This window comes from Vigna radiata, chromosome 1, assembly GCF_000741045.1.
Source record: "Vigna radiata var. radiata cultivar VC1973A chromosome 1, Vradiata_ver6, whole genome shotgun sequence".
Taxonomy (NCBI): Eukaryota; Viridiplantae; Streptophyta; class Magnoliopsida; order Fabales; family Fabaceae; genus Vigna; species Vigna radiata.
Window position 1 is genome coordinate 20,939,407 of NC_028351.1, and position 15,511 is coordinate 20,954,917.

A 15,511-nucleotide genomic window follows, 5' to 3' on the forward strand; every position below is an offset into this window, starting at 1 on the left:
TATATTGCTCTAAATAATTATATATATCAATTGTACTCTCTCCTTATTATTCAATAAGAAATACAATATTTCATTCTTTCTTCTTTTCTAACATAAATTTTTATAAAAAAGTTTATAGAGAAAAAAAAAATGAAAACAATGTTAAAAATGAAACCACCACAATAACAAAATCATCTAATATAAACAATACTAACTGTAAAAACAATTTTGAACTCATATCTCACAAACACTATATCCTAATATTTAAGGCCTATGTTCTAAGTCCTAGTATACTAGATCCTAAATCATAACCTTATTTTGACCTAAGCCTTTAAACTCCACTGATTTCTTCATATTGTCGTACACACTATGTTCCATATCTTGTGCAAGGAATACATTCTCTAAACAAAATTTCAATCATCTCAACATAAATCCTAAGTTATATTCTATTGATGTTAATTACAATTCTTTTAACCAATGTTAATTACTATTATATGATGAAGTTATAATAACAGTTAAGGTTAATCAAAGTTTTCTATCAACATTAACGAGTCAAATACTTTTAGTCAATATTGGTAAAAACAATTTTTTTATTATCAGTTTTGAAATTACTTTTGTATTAAGAGTTATTTATCAATCAATTTTAATCATGATTTTTCTTAATGGTTTTTAATAAATTAACTCTCTTTTTTTGTCAATATTTTAATCATGATTTTTCTATTAAAGTATGTTATATTTTATTCAATTTTTATAGAAATTTGTTTCAATTGACATCATTTTTTTAAAGTAAATAAGATTTTTTTTTTCTAATATATATTAACACCAATAAGTGATGGAACGGGATAACAATATCGAAGATAGATGTTCAAAAAAGCGACACCTCCCTGCTACCCTTTAATTCAAGGTAGTGTTTTAAAACAGTATAATTGATTTAATACAGAATAAAAAACTATCAACGCAAATCGTGAATTAAAAAAAAATGGAAATCTGAGAATTGAAAGCGCTTAAAGTAATAACAAAAGAAAAAAATATATAAAAATCAAATCATGGTTTGTGTAATAGAAGAAATTCCTTAAAAATTAAGAAACTCAGTAAAAAATCTCAAAGTTTGCAATTTTCTTTAAAACATATACCTCACAACAAATATAAGTAAAGAAAAACAATGAACAACTAAGGTATTTAATGGGAAAAATTGAAATCAGAGCTAAAAAATTAAGTGAATGAATTACAATGGTAAGAAATCAAGACAAGTAAAATCCAGAAAAAGGAAAATTGAATAATTTCTTTTATTAACCAGCAATTTAAGTAAGTTTACACACAAGAACAAGACCAACACTGTGATATGTGCATCAAGATCTACACTTGGGTTGAATTTTCAATGAGTTAGACACTTAAGTCAACACACATGTGCTAAAGTCAATCCCAAAATTTGCACGATAAGCACCATTCCTAACTATTCGAAAAGGTTCTATTTTAATCTATATGTAATATTCAATATTTAGATTGGCAGACCGTGGCTATATATGGATTACTCTGCATTTAATAAAATAGATTGGATGTGTATAATTTAAATTATTTTAACTAAATTCACTATACTTAAATTTTTATCAATTCAATAGATTAAATTTAGATTGAATCTACTTTAATAATTTTATTAAATATAGTAAGATGGATTTAATTTACTTTATTATAAAGTTTTTCTAAGATGACTTAGTTTGATATAACTTCATTTGGATCTCGTAACTCGGCTTAATTTGCATTTTAATTATCTTATCTAAACATTGATCAAAGTTAACTTGAATCATCAAAATTGACTTGATTTGATCTGGGCCTATGTTCACCCAACTTCACTTAGGCTAACTTGTTTCAATTTGGGTTTAAGTCAACTTGACGTGACTTGGGTCCAAATCAACTCGACTTAATTAGGGATTGTGTTGAATCGGTTTGACCTCAGGCTCAAAATGACTAATTGGACCTTGAGCTCATGATGAATCGACTTAATCTTTCGACTTGGGATGACTTAGGTCGACTCTTCAGTTCAAACTGACTTAACTCAACTTTTAGCACATGCTGACTCACTTTGAACTTCAATCTAAGCTGACTTGTCTCAATCTTTGGTCAGATCGACTAAGCCCAACCATTAGCTCGAGCCACATCTTGGGTAAAGTCGTCTCAATTCTTTGATCTGGATTGAATCCTTTTGACCTTCATATCAGGCGAACTTGACTCAATTCTTTAGCCTAAGACAACTAAGCTTGACCTTTGACCTGGACTGGGTTGACTTGATTCGGCCCATGGAAACTCGACTAAACTCTTTGGCCAAAGTAGACTAGTATTGATGGTTTAGCATGGGCTGACTTGGCTTAACTTTTAGCACGGGTTGACTTGACTCAAATTTTTAGCCTTGGTTACATTGGTTCAATTTGTTGGTTTGGGATAACTTGGCTTGACCTTTCGATCTGATTAACTCATCTCAATTTGTAGTATGGGCCAACACATTTAGACCTTCAACTCTAATCAATTTGACTTAAATCTTTAGTTTGGACTAACTCATATTGATTCTTCGGCCTAAGTTAACTCAATTCATTCTTTGATCATGCTAACTTGACTCTACCCTTCGGCTTGGGTCAACTCTCATTGACCTTCAACCTAGGCTGACTTGCCTTAACCTTCAGCCTGGGAGGTTGTGTCACAACCTTTTGTTTGGATAAACTCGTCTCAATCTTCAACCTAGATTGACTCAATTGAACCCTTTAGTCTGAATTTGGCTCTACCTATTTTAATTTGACTGGACCTACATCTTAAGTTAACTTAACTCAACTCAACTTTTAACCTGAATTGACTATGTGGACCAAAACGAACTTGAATAGATCAATCATTCACCACCTTGACTCGACTTAGAAGTGTATTAATCTTAGATTTTCAAAATTAAAAAGATAATCCAATCCAAATTTAATTAAGTGATTGAACTTAAAATCCAAAAATATAAATTTCAGTTTAGGATAAATCTTTAAATGGTCTTAAAGTAATATTGATTTAGATTATTATAAATTAGATATAGAAATTGGATTTTTTTTTTTCTATTCTTAACAGGTGATTTAATAACATCCAATAAATTATTAGGATATAAATTTGGTATTACATTAAGAAGTACTTTAAAAAATCGTTTTTAAGTTGAAAACCGTTGATCTTATCTTTAATAAACACAAGATCTCGAATAGTAACTAAAGAAAAATAAGGTAGATTTGGATAGCACGTTATCATTGAAGTATGCTTGTCACACGTGTGTCTTAAATAATCTTTCCAAAATATAATGGACAAAACTGCATTGGCCTAGAATGTATCAATATAAATATCAAATCTATATTGTACAGGAGCTATCCTTAATTATCAAATGCTATAGAATAATAAAGAATGTACGAAAAAAAGTGTGCTAACAATTTTTTTTATGATTATGATCTTGAAAGAACATTTTTTATGATTCTAAACTGAGGCAGTTAAAATACAGAGAAGTGAATGTTAGTAATAAATCCTCTTAACATTTTTAACACAAAAAATTGTTTAAATTCAGAAAGCACCTGAGTATATTCTTTTGTCAATAAACCTCTTAATTTTCTACTTTCCCGTTTTTAAATTTATTTACATTTAAAATTATTTGACATTGATAGAGAAAAAAAATTGAACATAATTATTATTAGAAGTCAATTATATTAAAATATATTTTTTATTTTCTATAAACATGTCAGGAGAAAAAATGTTTAACAGGAGTAAATTTCGAAATATTTATTGAAAATTAATAATATATATATATATATCTCAATCAGAATATATTTTTTAAGTCAAAACGAGAATAAATTGAAATAGTCTCTTTTAAATAACTGATCCATTTATCCTAGGAAAAAAAAATCCAAAGAAACTTACGTTATTTATTTCACTGTAATTTGAGGATAGAAATAAAGATGTAAGGGAAAAATAAGTTTAAAAAGTAAACGTGAATGTTTAAATAAGTAAAGCTAGGTTATAAAAGTTAAAAACTCAGTCAACATGTTACATTCAAATAAAATAAGAAAAGTAAATGCAATTTTATTTAAAAAATAAGTATTATATATTAAAATACAGGTGAATGAATATTTATTTAAAGATAAAAAAAATGATAATATTATTTTATTAGAGATTTAATGAGGTGGGAACGTTGAATTTTATCTGTTCTTTAATTTGTGTTGACATTGTTTTGTTACAAAATTTGAAGGCTGTTAAAGGATAAACTGAATACGTTGGTATTAATATTAGTGGCATTATCCGAAGAGTTTTGACAGACTCACGGAGACATTGGTAAATCTTAAATGCTAGCTTTGAGAAAAGACAATATCAGTGCTGTAAATTAAATGCAAGCATCATCGGTTTGTTCAAAGTTTGTGTCAGATGAGACTAGATTGCAACATAACGGAACTGTCTCAACTGTCAAAAGCAGAGTAAAATCTTCTTTATACAGATTTTGGTGTTAGATCCAACAATTAGAGGCAACCACGTATGTTTCAAAGTCAACTAAGCAAAAAGGAAAAACATTGGTGTGATTTGTGACATAACATCCTTTTTACATGTTAAAAAACAATCATGCTCCGCTGTCACTGGAACGTTGGTTTTGGTTTGCAAATCACATGATACTCACTTGCCTTGTTCAAATGCAGAAATGAAGAGAAAAAGAGAGAGAAAAAAGCAATTCCCCTCAAAGAAGGATAGCACCAACAACAACCATTAAGAGAAATCCAGAACTTCCCTTTTCTCTCATGACACCCTTTATTTTCTTCTTTTATCTTTTCTTTTAATTTCCCATTCTTCACAAAAAGAGAAACCTCTTCTTTCTGCCTACACCCTTTTCACTCTCCCACATGGATGTTTCACACAGAAAGAGAACTTTGCTTAAGGTCATTGTTCTTGGTGATAGTGGGTATGTATGAGTATGAGTATGCCACCTTTTTTCTGCATTCCAAGTTTTCCTTTTTTGCTTTAATGCTGCTGCTATTGATGAATGTGAATGCTGATTAATCCCTTTTTCTTGATCTTCTTTTCAGGGTGGGAAAGACTTCTTTGATGAATCAGTATCCATTTGGCACTTACATTTACAGTTTAAGAGCAAAAAGTAAATAAATAAGTGAAAGTTTGGTAGTTTTTCTGATGCCAATGATTCGCTGTACTTGCATTATTCATTCCAAAATCATGAATGCTTTTGAGCTTTTTTTCACTGTTTTGAATTTGTTTTCTTTCGTTTTTCCAACGAGTCTCTGTAAAGTGTACATGAGTTGGCACTAGCTTTTGTAGGTGCATATCCTGCTGGAAAAATATTATTGGCTGCATCACACCAGATTTAGTTAAAAAATGAATATGTTTTGCATAGTCGAAATAGTTTTTCTTAGCAATTAGTATCTTGATTGGAACTGACTTAAAAGAAAGGCTCAAATTGGGTTTTTGAGTTTTTTTATCACTGAAATTGTGTTTGATTCAAAGAATGAAACCAGAAAGTAGTGTTGTGGAACATTAACTTTGAATTCAGATACGTTTATAGAAAATTTAGCCTGCAGTATAAAGCCACAATTGGTGCTGATTTTGTCACAAAGGAGATACAAGTTGATGACAAACTGGTAACATTGCAGGTGAGCACTTTAAAATGTGATCAAAGTAATTCACACATGCTTTGGCTGACACAATTTCAGTACCTTTTCAACTTTTGGTTGACACAATGAAAAATGAAACACAATATTTTGGCAGATTTGGGATACCGCAGGGCAAGAAAGGTTCCATAGTCTTGGGGCTGCATTTTACAGAGGGGCAGATTGCTGTGTGCTAGTCTATGATGTAAATATACACAAGACATTTGATACACTAAACAATTGGCATGATGAGTTTCTTAAGCAGGTATGTTTTTACATGTTCATACCATCTTTCAATTGCTTCTCTTTTTGTATTTGTTTATTGCTGATTTCTATCTTCTGTTTGAATCATTTTGTCCTTGAGTTGAAGTATAACCAAACTAAACCAAGTTACATTAAAGTCTTTTTGTTATTGGAAATTTTATATTGACTAAAGACAAAAGATAAGACAAAGTTAAAATATATAAATAGAATAAACATAAAATGATATCAAAATCATTTGAATCTTATCTTAATTGATTTGTTGTTTGTTAAATCTATTGTGTTACTGTTTATGAAAAGTAAATTTAAAGTATATATTACAATTTGGTTCTAAAGTTGGTAGGATACAAATAAAGTTAAGATAAAACAAAGAATGAACATGAGTTTATATACATATAAGATACTTTCTTTGATAAAAGGTTTTCTGGAATGGTACCAAAAACAAATATGTAAGAACTTAACCCAAAATGGACAATATCTTACTATTGTGACCATTTATGTGTATTGAACCTCTCTAACAAAATTAAGTTTAAAATTGAACAAGGTATATATATATATATATATGTAGGGTTAAATATGTTTTTAGTCCCTATACTTTGGAGCGATTTTGATTTTAGTCCCTCTTTCAAACTATGGTACAATTTAATCCTTCAACTTTAGAAAACTCTGGTTTTAGTCCTTTTTACCAAATTTTTTTAACTTTATTTGCTGTTTCAAACGCGTTTCTCAGTTAACATTGAAACAAAAATGTGTCAAACAATCCAAATGCTACAATGAAACGTGCTTGAAACAAAAAATAAAGTTCAAATTTGGAAAAAGGGACTAAAACCAGAGTTTTCTAAAGTTGAAGGACTAAATTGTACCATAGTTTGAAAGAGGACTAAACCAAAATCGCCCCCAAGTATAGGAACTAAAAACATATTTAACCCTATATATATATATATATATATATATACACACACACACGATCGGTTCAAGATGGTATTTGAGCATGTTTACCCGTCTGAGCATATTGGTGTTTGATCTCAGGGTGATATGAATGATCCTGAAGCGTTTCCCTTTGTATTACTTGGGAACAAGGTTGATGTAGACGGTGGAAACAGTAGAAGGGTATGGAATATATGAAATTTTGCAGCAATTATTTTTTTCATATTGGCAGTGATTTTGTATATTAAAATATTTGAATCTCTTGGTGTAAAGTGTCTGCCATTTGCTGCAGGTGACTGAAAAAAAAGCTAGAGACTGGTGTGCTTCCAGGGGAAACATACCATACTTTGAGACCTCTGCAAAAGAAGGCTACAATGTTGAAGAGGCTTTTTTATGCGTTGCCAAAATTGCACTAGAAAATGAACACGAACAAGACATGTGAGAATGCACAGTTTGTACCTTGTATTTGGTTGTAGTTATTCTTAATTAATGTTGTAATGTTGGTTGCAGCTATTTTCGAGGAATCTCTGATGCAGTTTCAGAAGCAGAACAACAACGAAGTGGTTGTGCATGCTGAAGTGATGATGTATTTTACTGAACATGTTTGGTTTTGCACTTTGTCACAATATCATTCAATTTATTAAGCTGTATTTATCTTTAAATTCCAAAATCAGCCTCTCAGTATGCGTGGAACCCCCTTCTTTGCTATCACTAGTTCAAGTTTTAATTTTCATTATCCAGCCAAATCTATTTTTTTTTTAATTTTTTTAATTTATAACTAGGTATTTTTCAATGATATTTTTTTGACAAATTTTAGACAAGAAAAGTATGAAAAAAAATTACTTTTTTTTTGTTTTTTAAGTTGATTTTTAGAAACTCTACTATATAATTTCTGTAATTTTATTTTTAACTTGTATAAACTTATATTTGTTTGAGGAAAGTCTATATTAATTTTTTTGTTTTTTAAAAAAATTATTAAAGAATTAACAATTATGTTATTTCTTGTATATGCAGTATTAAAATTATAAAGATTAAATTATCCTTTTAATGAGTGATTTTTTTAATAAAATTCATTTTTTTTTTAAAATTCTTTACTCAAATAATATTTTGTCATAAATTATTTTAAATTCTTTAACTTTTATTAAAATTCTCTCTCCAAATACGTCATAAAAAAATAATTTAATATAAAAGATTAGAATATGCCATGAAAGCAGCATGTGACACATATATGTCATATATAAATTAATTTTTCAAAGTTTCTCTACTGTTTTTATTTGATATTTTAAAATAACATAATTAATAATTTGGTCTTTAGGAATTTAATTTATTTTAGTTTAAATAGTCTTTATATTTTAAAAAGTAATTCAATTTGTTTTTTTTTTCAAAAGGTTTAATGTAATTTTTCAACTAAATTGATGTTAGCGTTATTTGGAAAATGTTCTTATCAAAATAATATGAATGGAATGAAGAATATTGATATATATGACTTGTCCATTTTAGTATCTTTGACTTAAGATTTGCGAACTGGTTTTTGTTTTGTTAATATTGTAAATATGTTATGGTTAATGATTAACAAGTGAGTTTGTAGGCTGTTTAAACATATATATATATATATATATATATATATATATATATATATATATTTTTAAATTACGTATAAATATTATAACGATAATTTTATTTAATATTTACTAATTTGGATGCATCCTATGAGTTTATCTTGATAATAAAATTGTTAAGTAAATTAACTAAACATAATATTAATATCTAAATCTAAATATATAAAATTAAAATTTTTATAAACAATATAATTGAACAAATTACTAAAAAAAACTCTAGTAAACTCAACCTATCCTGCGTTTTATCTAGTAGGCTAATAAGTTAATTCGTCTGCGCCTCACATTGGTATTTTTACAAGTACAAGTAAACCATATAATTGAACAAATTAAAAACAAAAAGTTAATGAGGAAATACTTAATTAAAAAATATAAAAATTTCAACACTTAATAAATAAAAAATTATGAAAATTCAATAAAAATGAAAAAGACTTCAAGGTTAACTAAATATGAAATAAAATAAAATTTCTGAACTTATTTTTTATTTTTTTTTTTGGAAATTTTCCGGCTGACATTAATCCATGAGCTGAACACCTGAATTACGTAGAAATATCAAATTCGAAAATCCCAACCAAACACGTCACACACATACACACACCATGGTTGAAGTTTGAGGCAAACAGCACGTGTTGTGGGTGCATTTCTCTCTCTCTCTAAACTCCGATGGCTTTCTCTGCAATCTCAGCTATGCACTCTCCTCAATTTGTTCGTCTTCCTATCTCCTCCCCGCAATATTCTTCACCCATAGTCAAATTTTCACCGCCAAATCTAAAACGCCCTAAACCACTCTCCATTCGATCAGTTTCAATCCCCGGTACGCCTTGCATCCTTATATTTCCTTCTTTGTTAATTTTCTCTTAATTAGCAACATCAATGGCAAATATCATTATTATGTTATAATTGTGTGGTTTGGAAAACAAATTATACATCTTTTTAGTTTATAGGAATTGGGACGCACTTTCTTCAATTTGAAGATTTTGTTCTCAAACTTTTGCGAATGATTTCGTCTTCCTTTAATAAGATGTTCGATTGTTTTCCAGAGTTTATTGGCTTTGAATTCATGGTCGGTATGCATGATTTGGGTTCTGCCTACCCTAATTTCGAGGAAGGTGTATTGGCCAGGGTAAAGGATGAATGTTAACCAGTGGATTTATGCATGCCGGAACTCTTCTGTTATAATTTTTGCTTCCTTGTTATGGGATTTCAACACAGTAGTCAACTTTCTTATCCTTTCATTTAGGGTTAGTCTGGGTAAAAAACTTGGGGCTTATCAGAAAAACTTCTTAATAAACATCTCTAGGAAAGGAAAAGAAGAAGGAAATGTGAATTTAGTTTCTCCAGAATTCTTAAGCTTATGTTAACTTATGGATAAATTAAATTCGTTTTTTTTCTCTTTCCTAGAAGTATTTATGGAGATATTTCCTCCAAACAGACCTTTAATTATGCACTTATTGAATTAGTGTCTAGTATAAGTTGCTTTTATAATCCAACGGAAAATAAAGTTAAATAGTTTGTGTAGAAGTTGTGAACTCGTTTTCATTAGTTGTTATCCTGTATTGCTTATTGAAATTAGTTAAAAACTGCTTTATGGACAACTTATAAGTTGTTTTTATAGAATCTCATAAGTATTTACAAAAGTGTTTGTCATAAGATAAATTTTATAAAACTCTTCCTAATGTGCCCTTAATACCTTTTCCTTCTTTATCAGTTTGCTTTATACTGCAATGAAAGGGATATAAGTAAATAGTAAAAAAGGCTTGTGGACGATATGATATCGGTCATGTTTGCCTCTGTATAATCGATTACACTTTCATGTGATGAATTGGCACATCACTAGAAGAACTTGACTTCTTAGATGGCTGAGGGGATGATAAAATTTCTGAATCTTTTAATGATTTGGCATTACATAATCTATAATTATGTATTTCACTGATGCTTCCTAGTTGATCTCAATTAGGCATTATATTAATATATGAAAATTTAAATGATGCGTACCATGCCATCAATCACAATGTTGGTAATTGCATTGTCATCAGAGTTTTCACGCATTGCCACACGACATCACCAGTATCGGTGTGTGTGTAACACACACACACCTGGCTCTAGCAAAGCCCACTCATCCCACCAACACTAACAATGTCGTTGGAACCTCTTGATGAAACTAACTTTGATACTAGTTTTCTTGTATGATTGACTCATGACCCAGTTCCTGAATATGCCTCCATTTGTGGTTCTTCTTTGTGCACAACAAACAACTAACTACCAAAGCTAGTAGTTCATGTCCGACTCAGACTACAATATGGAGTGGGTGATGGATCCCAAATTTGTGCATCCACCCACCGCCAAGGTAGTTGTGTGCTTTCGATGGAGGGTAAACATATACCAATGTAGAACAGACACACTTAGGAAGAGATTGTTGGAGTCAAGTGAGAGTTGGAGTCACACATTTGATAAAATTGGACAAGATGGGCAATTTATAAGGAGAAAAGACTTGCAAACCTTTTGCCTTCAGATTTTGGGTTAAGAGTAATGTCAAATTTCTCTTTTATGATTAACTCATGACATGACCCATTTGTGAAGTATCTCCCTGTTTGTGGTTCCTCCTCGTGCACAACAAAATGTTGAATATCATAATTCTCAATCTGAGACGAAAGGGTTGTAGGGTGAAAAAAAATATTTACAGTAAAATACAAGACAAATAGGACAATAGAAAAGTATAAAGGCAGATTGGTTGCAAAGGGATACACTCAAACTTGTAGAATTGATTATGAGGAGACATTTGCTTCAATAGCAAATATAAAGACAGTTTGATCAGTTCTTGCTCTAACATTTTGTTTGGGACTTGCATCAATTAGATGTGAAGAATGTCTTTCTTCATGGAGATTTAGAAGAAGTGTATGTGTAGATTCCTTAAGGATTTGAAACTCATTGTGGAAGGAATAAAATGTGTCTCCTAATGAAGGGCTTATATATGGTCTTAAGCAATCTCCAAGAACATTGATTGGGAGATTTATGAAAACAATGCTTTCTTTCAGATACAAGTAAAGTCAGGGAGATTATACTTTATTCATAAAGCACTCAACTACAAGTAAATTCACTATATTATTGGTTTATGATTTGATTATTGCATAAGACGATGAAACAAAGAAATTAACTTCAAAGAAAAATTTGGCTGTCAATATGAGTGACAGGTTTGGAAAATCTCAAGTAGTTTTTTTTGGAATAGAGGTTGCTTATTCCAAACAGGGGATTATCATCTCCCAAATAAAATATGTACTCGATCTCCTCAAATAAACATTTAAGTTGGGTTTGGAAACCCCGATAGTTTCTATTGAACAAAATTATAAAATTGGAAGTGAAGAGAGTTCTCTTATAGAAAAAAAATCCAATATTAGAGATTGGTAGGAAAACTTAAACATCTATCATATGTGTGCCAAATATTGTTTATGCAATTAGTGCGGTAAACTGGTTTATTCATGGTCAAAGAGGAATACACATGCAAGTAGTTGACAAAAAAATTTCAGTACTTGAAGTCACACTCAAAATGAACTACGGTTTAGGAAAGAGACCCTAAAGATATATACTGATGCAAACTATGTATGTTTTGTTACTGATAAAAAATCTACTTTTGGATATTGTATATTTTTTAGAGAAAGTATGGTACCTAAGAGAAACAAAAAAAGCAAGGTGTGTGTGATGAACTTTGGATGAAAATCATAGTAGAAGACCTTAAAGTGAAGTTTGACATTCCTACATAATTGTACCATGATAACAAGTTAGCCATGAGCATTGCCAATAATCTAGGAAACCATGTCAAAACCAAATATATCAAAATTAACTGCCACTTGTCAAAGATAACTTTAAGAGAGGTGTTGTGATTGTAATCCATGTCCTTGCGGGACTTCAAATAGCATAAGATTTTTGTAGGCAAGTTTGGTATTTATTTATTAACTTGAGGAGGAGTGTTGTAAATGATGGATTATTAGGAATAAGATATCTTCAGTATCATAGTAGTTATGAGAAGATATCTTTAGAATCTTTTCATTTATTTCAGCATATTTTTATTCTCTTATTTTGAAGAGTTTGATTGTTACAACGTATAAAGGTATAAAGGTAATGAGAATAATTGGTGTAGTTGTTATCAGTACTGTAATTATTTGGAGAACTATCTTATAAAGTAATTTAGATTAGTACTCTAAGTAAAAATAAATAAAAATTAGAGTAGTCTCATATCAACATTCCCTCCAGTTTTAATATCATAATATTATTAACTATAGGACAACCGTGTACTTTGAATTTTGTTATATACCAGTGTGTGCTATGCGAAATGCTTTTTCCACCTTATTCAGCACTTATTTAATCTGTTTTCACTCTTTCCACGTACCTTTCAGCTGCACCAGCTTCTGGGTCTGTGGCCCCTGCAATTTCTCTTACGGATAACGCACTGAAGCACTTGAGTAAGATGAGGTCTGAACGAAATGAAAATTTATGTTTAAGAATAGGTGTCAGACAAGGTGGGTGCTCTGGTATGTCATACACAATGGATTTTGAGGACAGGGCTAATAAAAGGCCAGATGACTCCATCATCGAGTATGAAGGCTTTGAAATTGGTATGATTCATATCTTGTTTCTTATAATTGACATTTATAATTCACAAGGAAGGATTAATCTTGTGGTTTACTCAGGGAAGGGCTTAATATTTGACGTGCTTTAGCCACGTTCCCTACAGGTTTATTTGTCAACGTGCCAATGCACTTATTTTTACAAACTGTAAGACCGCAACTTCTGTTTAAGATTATTGTCCTAATTAAGCTATTTGAACCAGACAAAGTGCGTACTGGTTGGCACTTTGCAAATATGTGGAGGATACTAAGTGCGTTGCATTACTGATGTTAATCTTAGTTATATTTTTATGTGATAGGAGGTTTTGTTTCTATGTTTATATATCTGACTAATTTTAGCCTTCTATCATGTAAAATATCTTGGCACAGTAAAAACATTATTATTAGAGGGATTCTCCGAAATAAACATGCTCTGAAACTTAAAAGGAGTATTATTTATTAAGTTGAATTGAAAGCTTGATCCGCACACCATGAACTCTTGTACTTCTTTTTCTGCTTGGATGACAGTAAAAAATGTTGTTGTTGTTGTTTTTAAGACTGCATTTGGATTGATTCCAGTACTGAGTATACTGCAATGGATAAATAAAAGAATAAAACAGTGAGCAAACTGTCTCTCACCTTACAACAGAGCAAAAATGATGCATGTATAGGGTGATTATGGTATTGGAAACTTTCTTGTATATTTTTGTTTAAGCCTTAAAACCATAAGCCATTTTATGATATATTTTGACTTCTCTATGTTTTCTGCAGTTTGTGATCCTAAAAGCCTACTCTTCATATTTGGTATGCAATTAGATTACAGTGATGCTCTAATTGGGGGAGGCTTCTCTTTCAAGAATCCTAACGCAACACAGACTTGTGGATGTGGTAAATCCTTTGCCGCCGAAATGTAAAACCATGTTTATAGACAGTAGTTGCAATACTAAGTTGATTGTTTCTAGCAACACTCTACCAAACATAGATTTTTATAATAAATATGTGCATTGTCAGAAAATAACTACTGTTGTGTTGTTTGAATTGTTGTTTATATTTGTTTTGTGCTACATCATCAATCATTCATAAAAAAATAATTTTCAATTGTTTAGGAAAATATTTTTGTTCGTTGGCAGAAATTAGATAAAAAGTGTTGTATTTTAATACAACTTGTTGCAGCTGATTCATAAAAAATGATTATGTTTCTCGTTAATAACATTTCAGTTTCGGGAACTTCAGAAGGAGAACGAAAAGTAGTTGTTTTCAGGATACTAGTTAAGAAAGAAAAAATTATTGAAAAATGTTAATACTATATTTTCATCAAATTTTGTTCAATATAATCTAATTGGTGACTTCTAGAAACTTACTTATTAATCTCTTGGCTCATAATTTTCGTAAGGGACATGTTTGTAGGATCTGTATCTTAACCTGGGATGTTTGGTCATATTTGAGAATTAAACTGTAAAATAATCTTCTATTTGTAATAATAAATTGATACAAGAGTACATGATAATTAGAGTAACCTAGACACGATACAAAACCTAGATATAATATAATCATGATAATTAGAGTAATTCTAGACACAATATAATCATGATAAATAGGATAAATATCCTAACACTTTTCCTCAAGCTGAAACATACAAATTGTATGTACTAAGCTTAGAACAAATAAACTCAATCCGAAGACCCCTTAATGACTTAGTTAATACATCTGTGAGTTGATCGTTTGACCCAATAAACTCAGTACATATTTCTTTAGTCAACAACTTTTCACGAACAAAATGACAATCAATTTCTATATGTTTAGTCCTCTTGTGAATCACTGGATTTGATGCAATGTGGAGAGCAACTTGATTGTCGCAATACATCTTCGTAGTATGGATGTCACAGAATTTAAGCTCTTGAAGGAATTGTTTCACCCATACAAGTTCACATGTTAGTGATGCCATTGTCCTATACTCGGCTTCCGCTGTTGATCGAGCTACTACATTTTGTTTCTTACTTTTCCATGAAATAATGTTTCCTCCCAGAAAAACACAATATCCTGTAGTAGACCGTTTATCAATAGGCGAACCTGTCCAATCTGCATCACAATACCCAGATACCTGAATGCTTCCTTTATCTTCATATAACAATCATTGCCCGGGAGCCTTTTTGACATACCTTAGAATGCGAATGAGAGCATTCCAATGGTCAACACATGGGGCCTGCATGTACTGACTAACCACTCCAACTGCAAAGGATATATTTGGCCTTGTAATAGTGAGATAAATCAGTTTTCCAACCAACCTCCTATACCTCTCTGGATTGAAGAATAATTCACCTTCTTCTATCTTTAATTTCTGGTTTAGGTCCATGGGACTGTCTACCGGTCTGCAATTAATCATGCTTGTTTCTTGTAATATATCAAGAGCATACTTCCTTTGGGAGATTACAACTCCATCTTTTGATTGCGCTACTTCAATGCCTAAGAAGTATTTGAG

General features: G+C 30.5%; 2 protein-coding genes across 4 annotated transcripts; both read left to right on the plus strand.

Annotated features, from left to right (window-relative positions):
• Positions 1 to 4,613: 4,613 nt before the first annotated feature.
• On the plus strand, positions 4,614 to 7,523 carry LOC106772381 (ras-related protein Rab7). Its single transcript, XM_014658767.2, has 7 exons — positions 4,614 to 4,927; positions 5,052 to 5,078; positions 5,531 to 5,630; positions 5,746 to 5,892; positions 6,918 to 6,998; positions 7,108 to 7,253; positions 7,326 to 7,523. The coding sequence occupies exons 1-7, from the start codon at positions 4,869 to 4,871 to the stop codon at positions 7,390 to 7,392; spliced, it is 627 nt and encodes a 208-aa protein (XP_014514253.1). The 5' UTR covers positions 4,614 to 4,868; the 3' UTR covers positions 7,393 to 7,523.
• Positions 7,524 to 8,991: 1,468 nt separating this feature from the next.
• LOC106772389 (iron-sulfur assembly protein IscA, chloroplastic) lies at positions 8,992 to 14,070 on the plus strand. 3 transcript variants are annotated; one of them, XR_001376581.2, is made up of 4 exons: positions 8,992 to 9,245; positions 12,823 to 13,041; positions 13,590 to 13,713; positions 13,804 to 13,943. XR_001376581.2 is itself a non-coding variant. In XM_014658778.2 (3 exons), the coding sequence occupies exons 1-3, from the start codon at positions 9,095 to 9,097 to the stop codon at positions 13,944 to 13,946; spliced, it is 513 nt and encodes a 170-aa protein (XP_014514264.1). In that variant the 5' UTR covers positions 8,995 to 9,094; the 3' UTR covers positions 13,947 to 14,070. The 3 variants fall into 3 exon arrangements, 1 of the variants encoding a protein (XP_014514264.1); XR_002669642.1 differs by having other exon boundaries at positions 13,612 to 13,713; XM_014658778.2 differs by lacking the exon at positions 13,590 to 13,713 and having other exon boundaries at positions 8,995 to 9,245; positions 13,804 to 14,070.
• Positions 14,071 to 15,511: the final 1,441 nt, after the last annotated feature.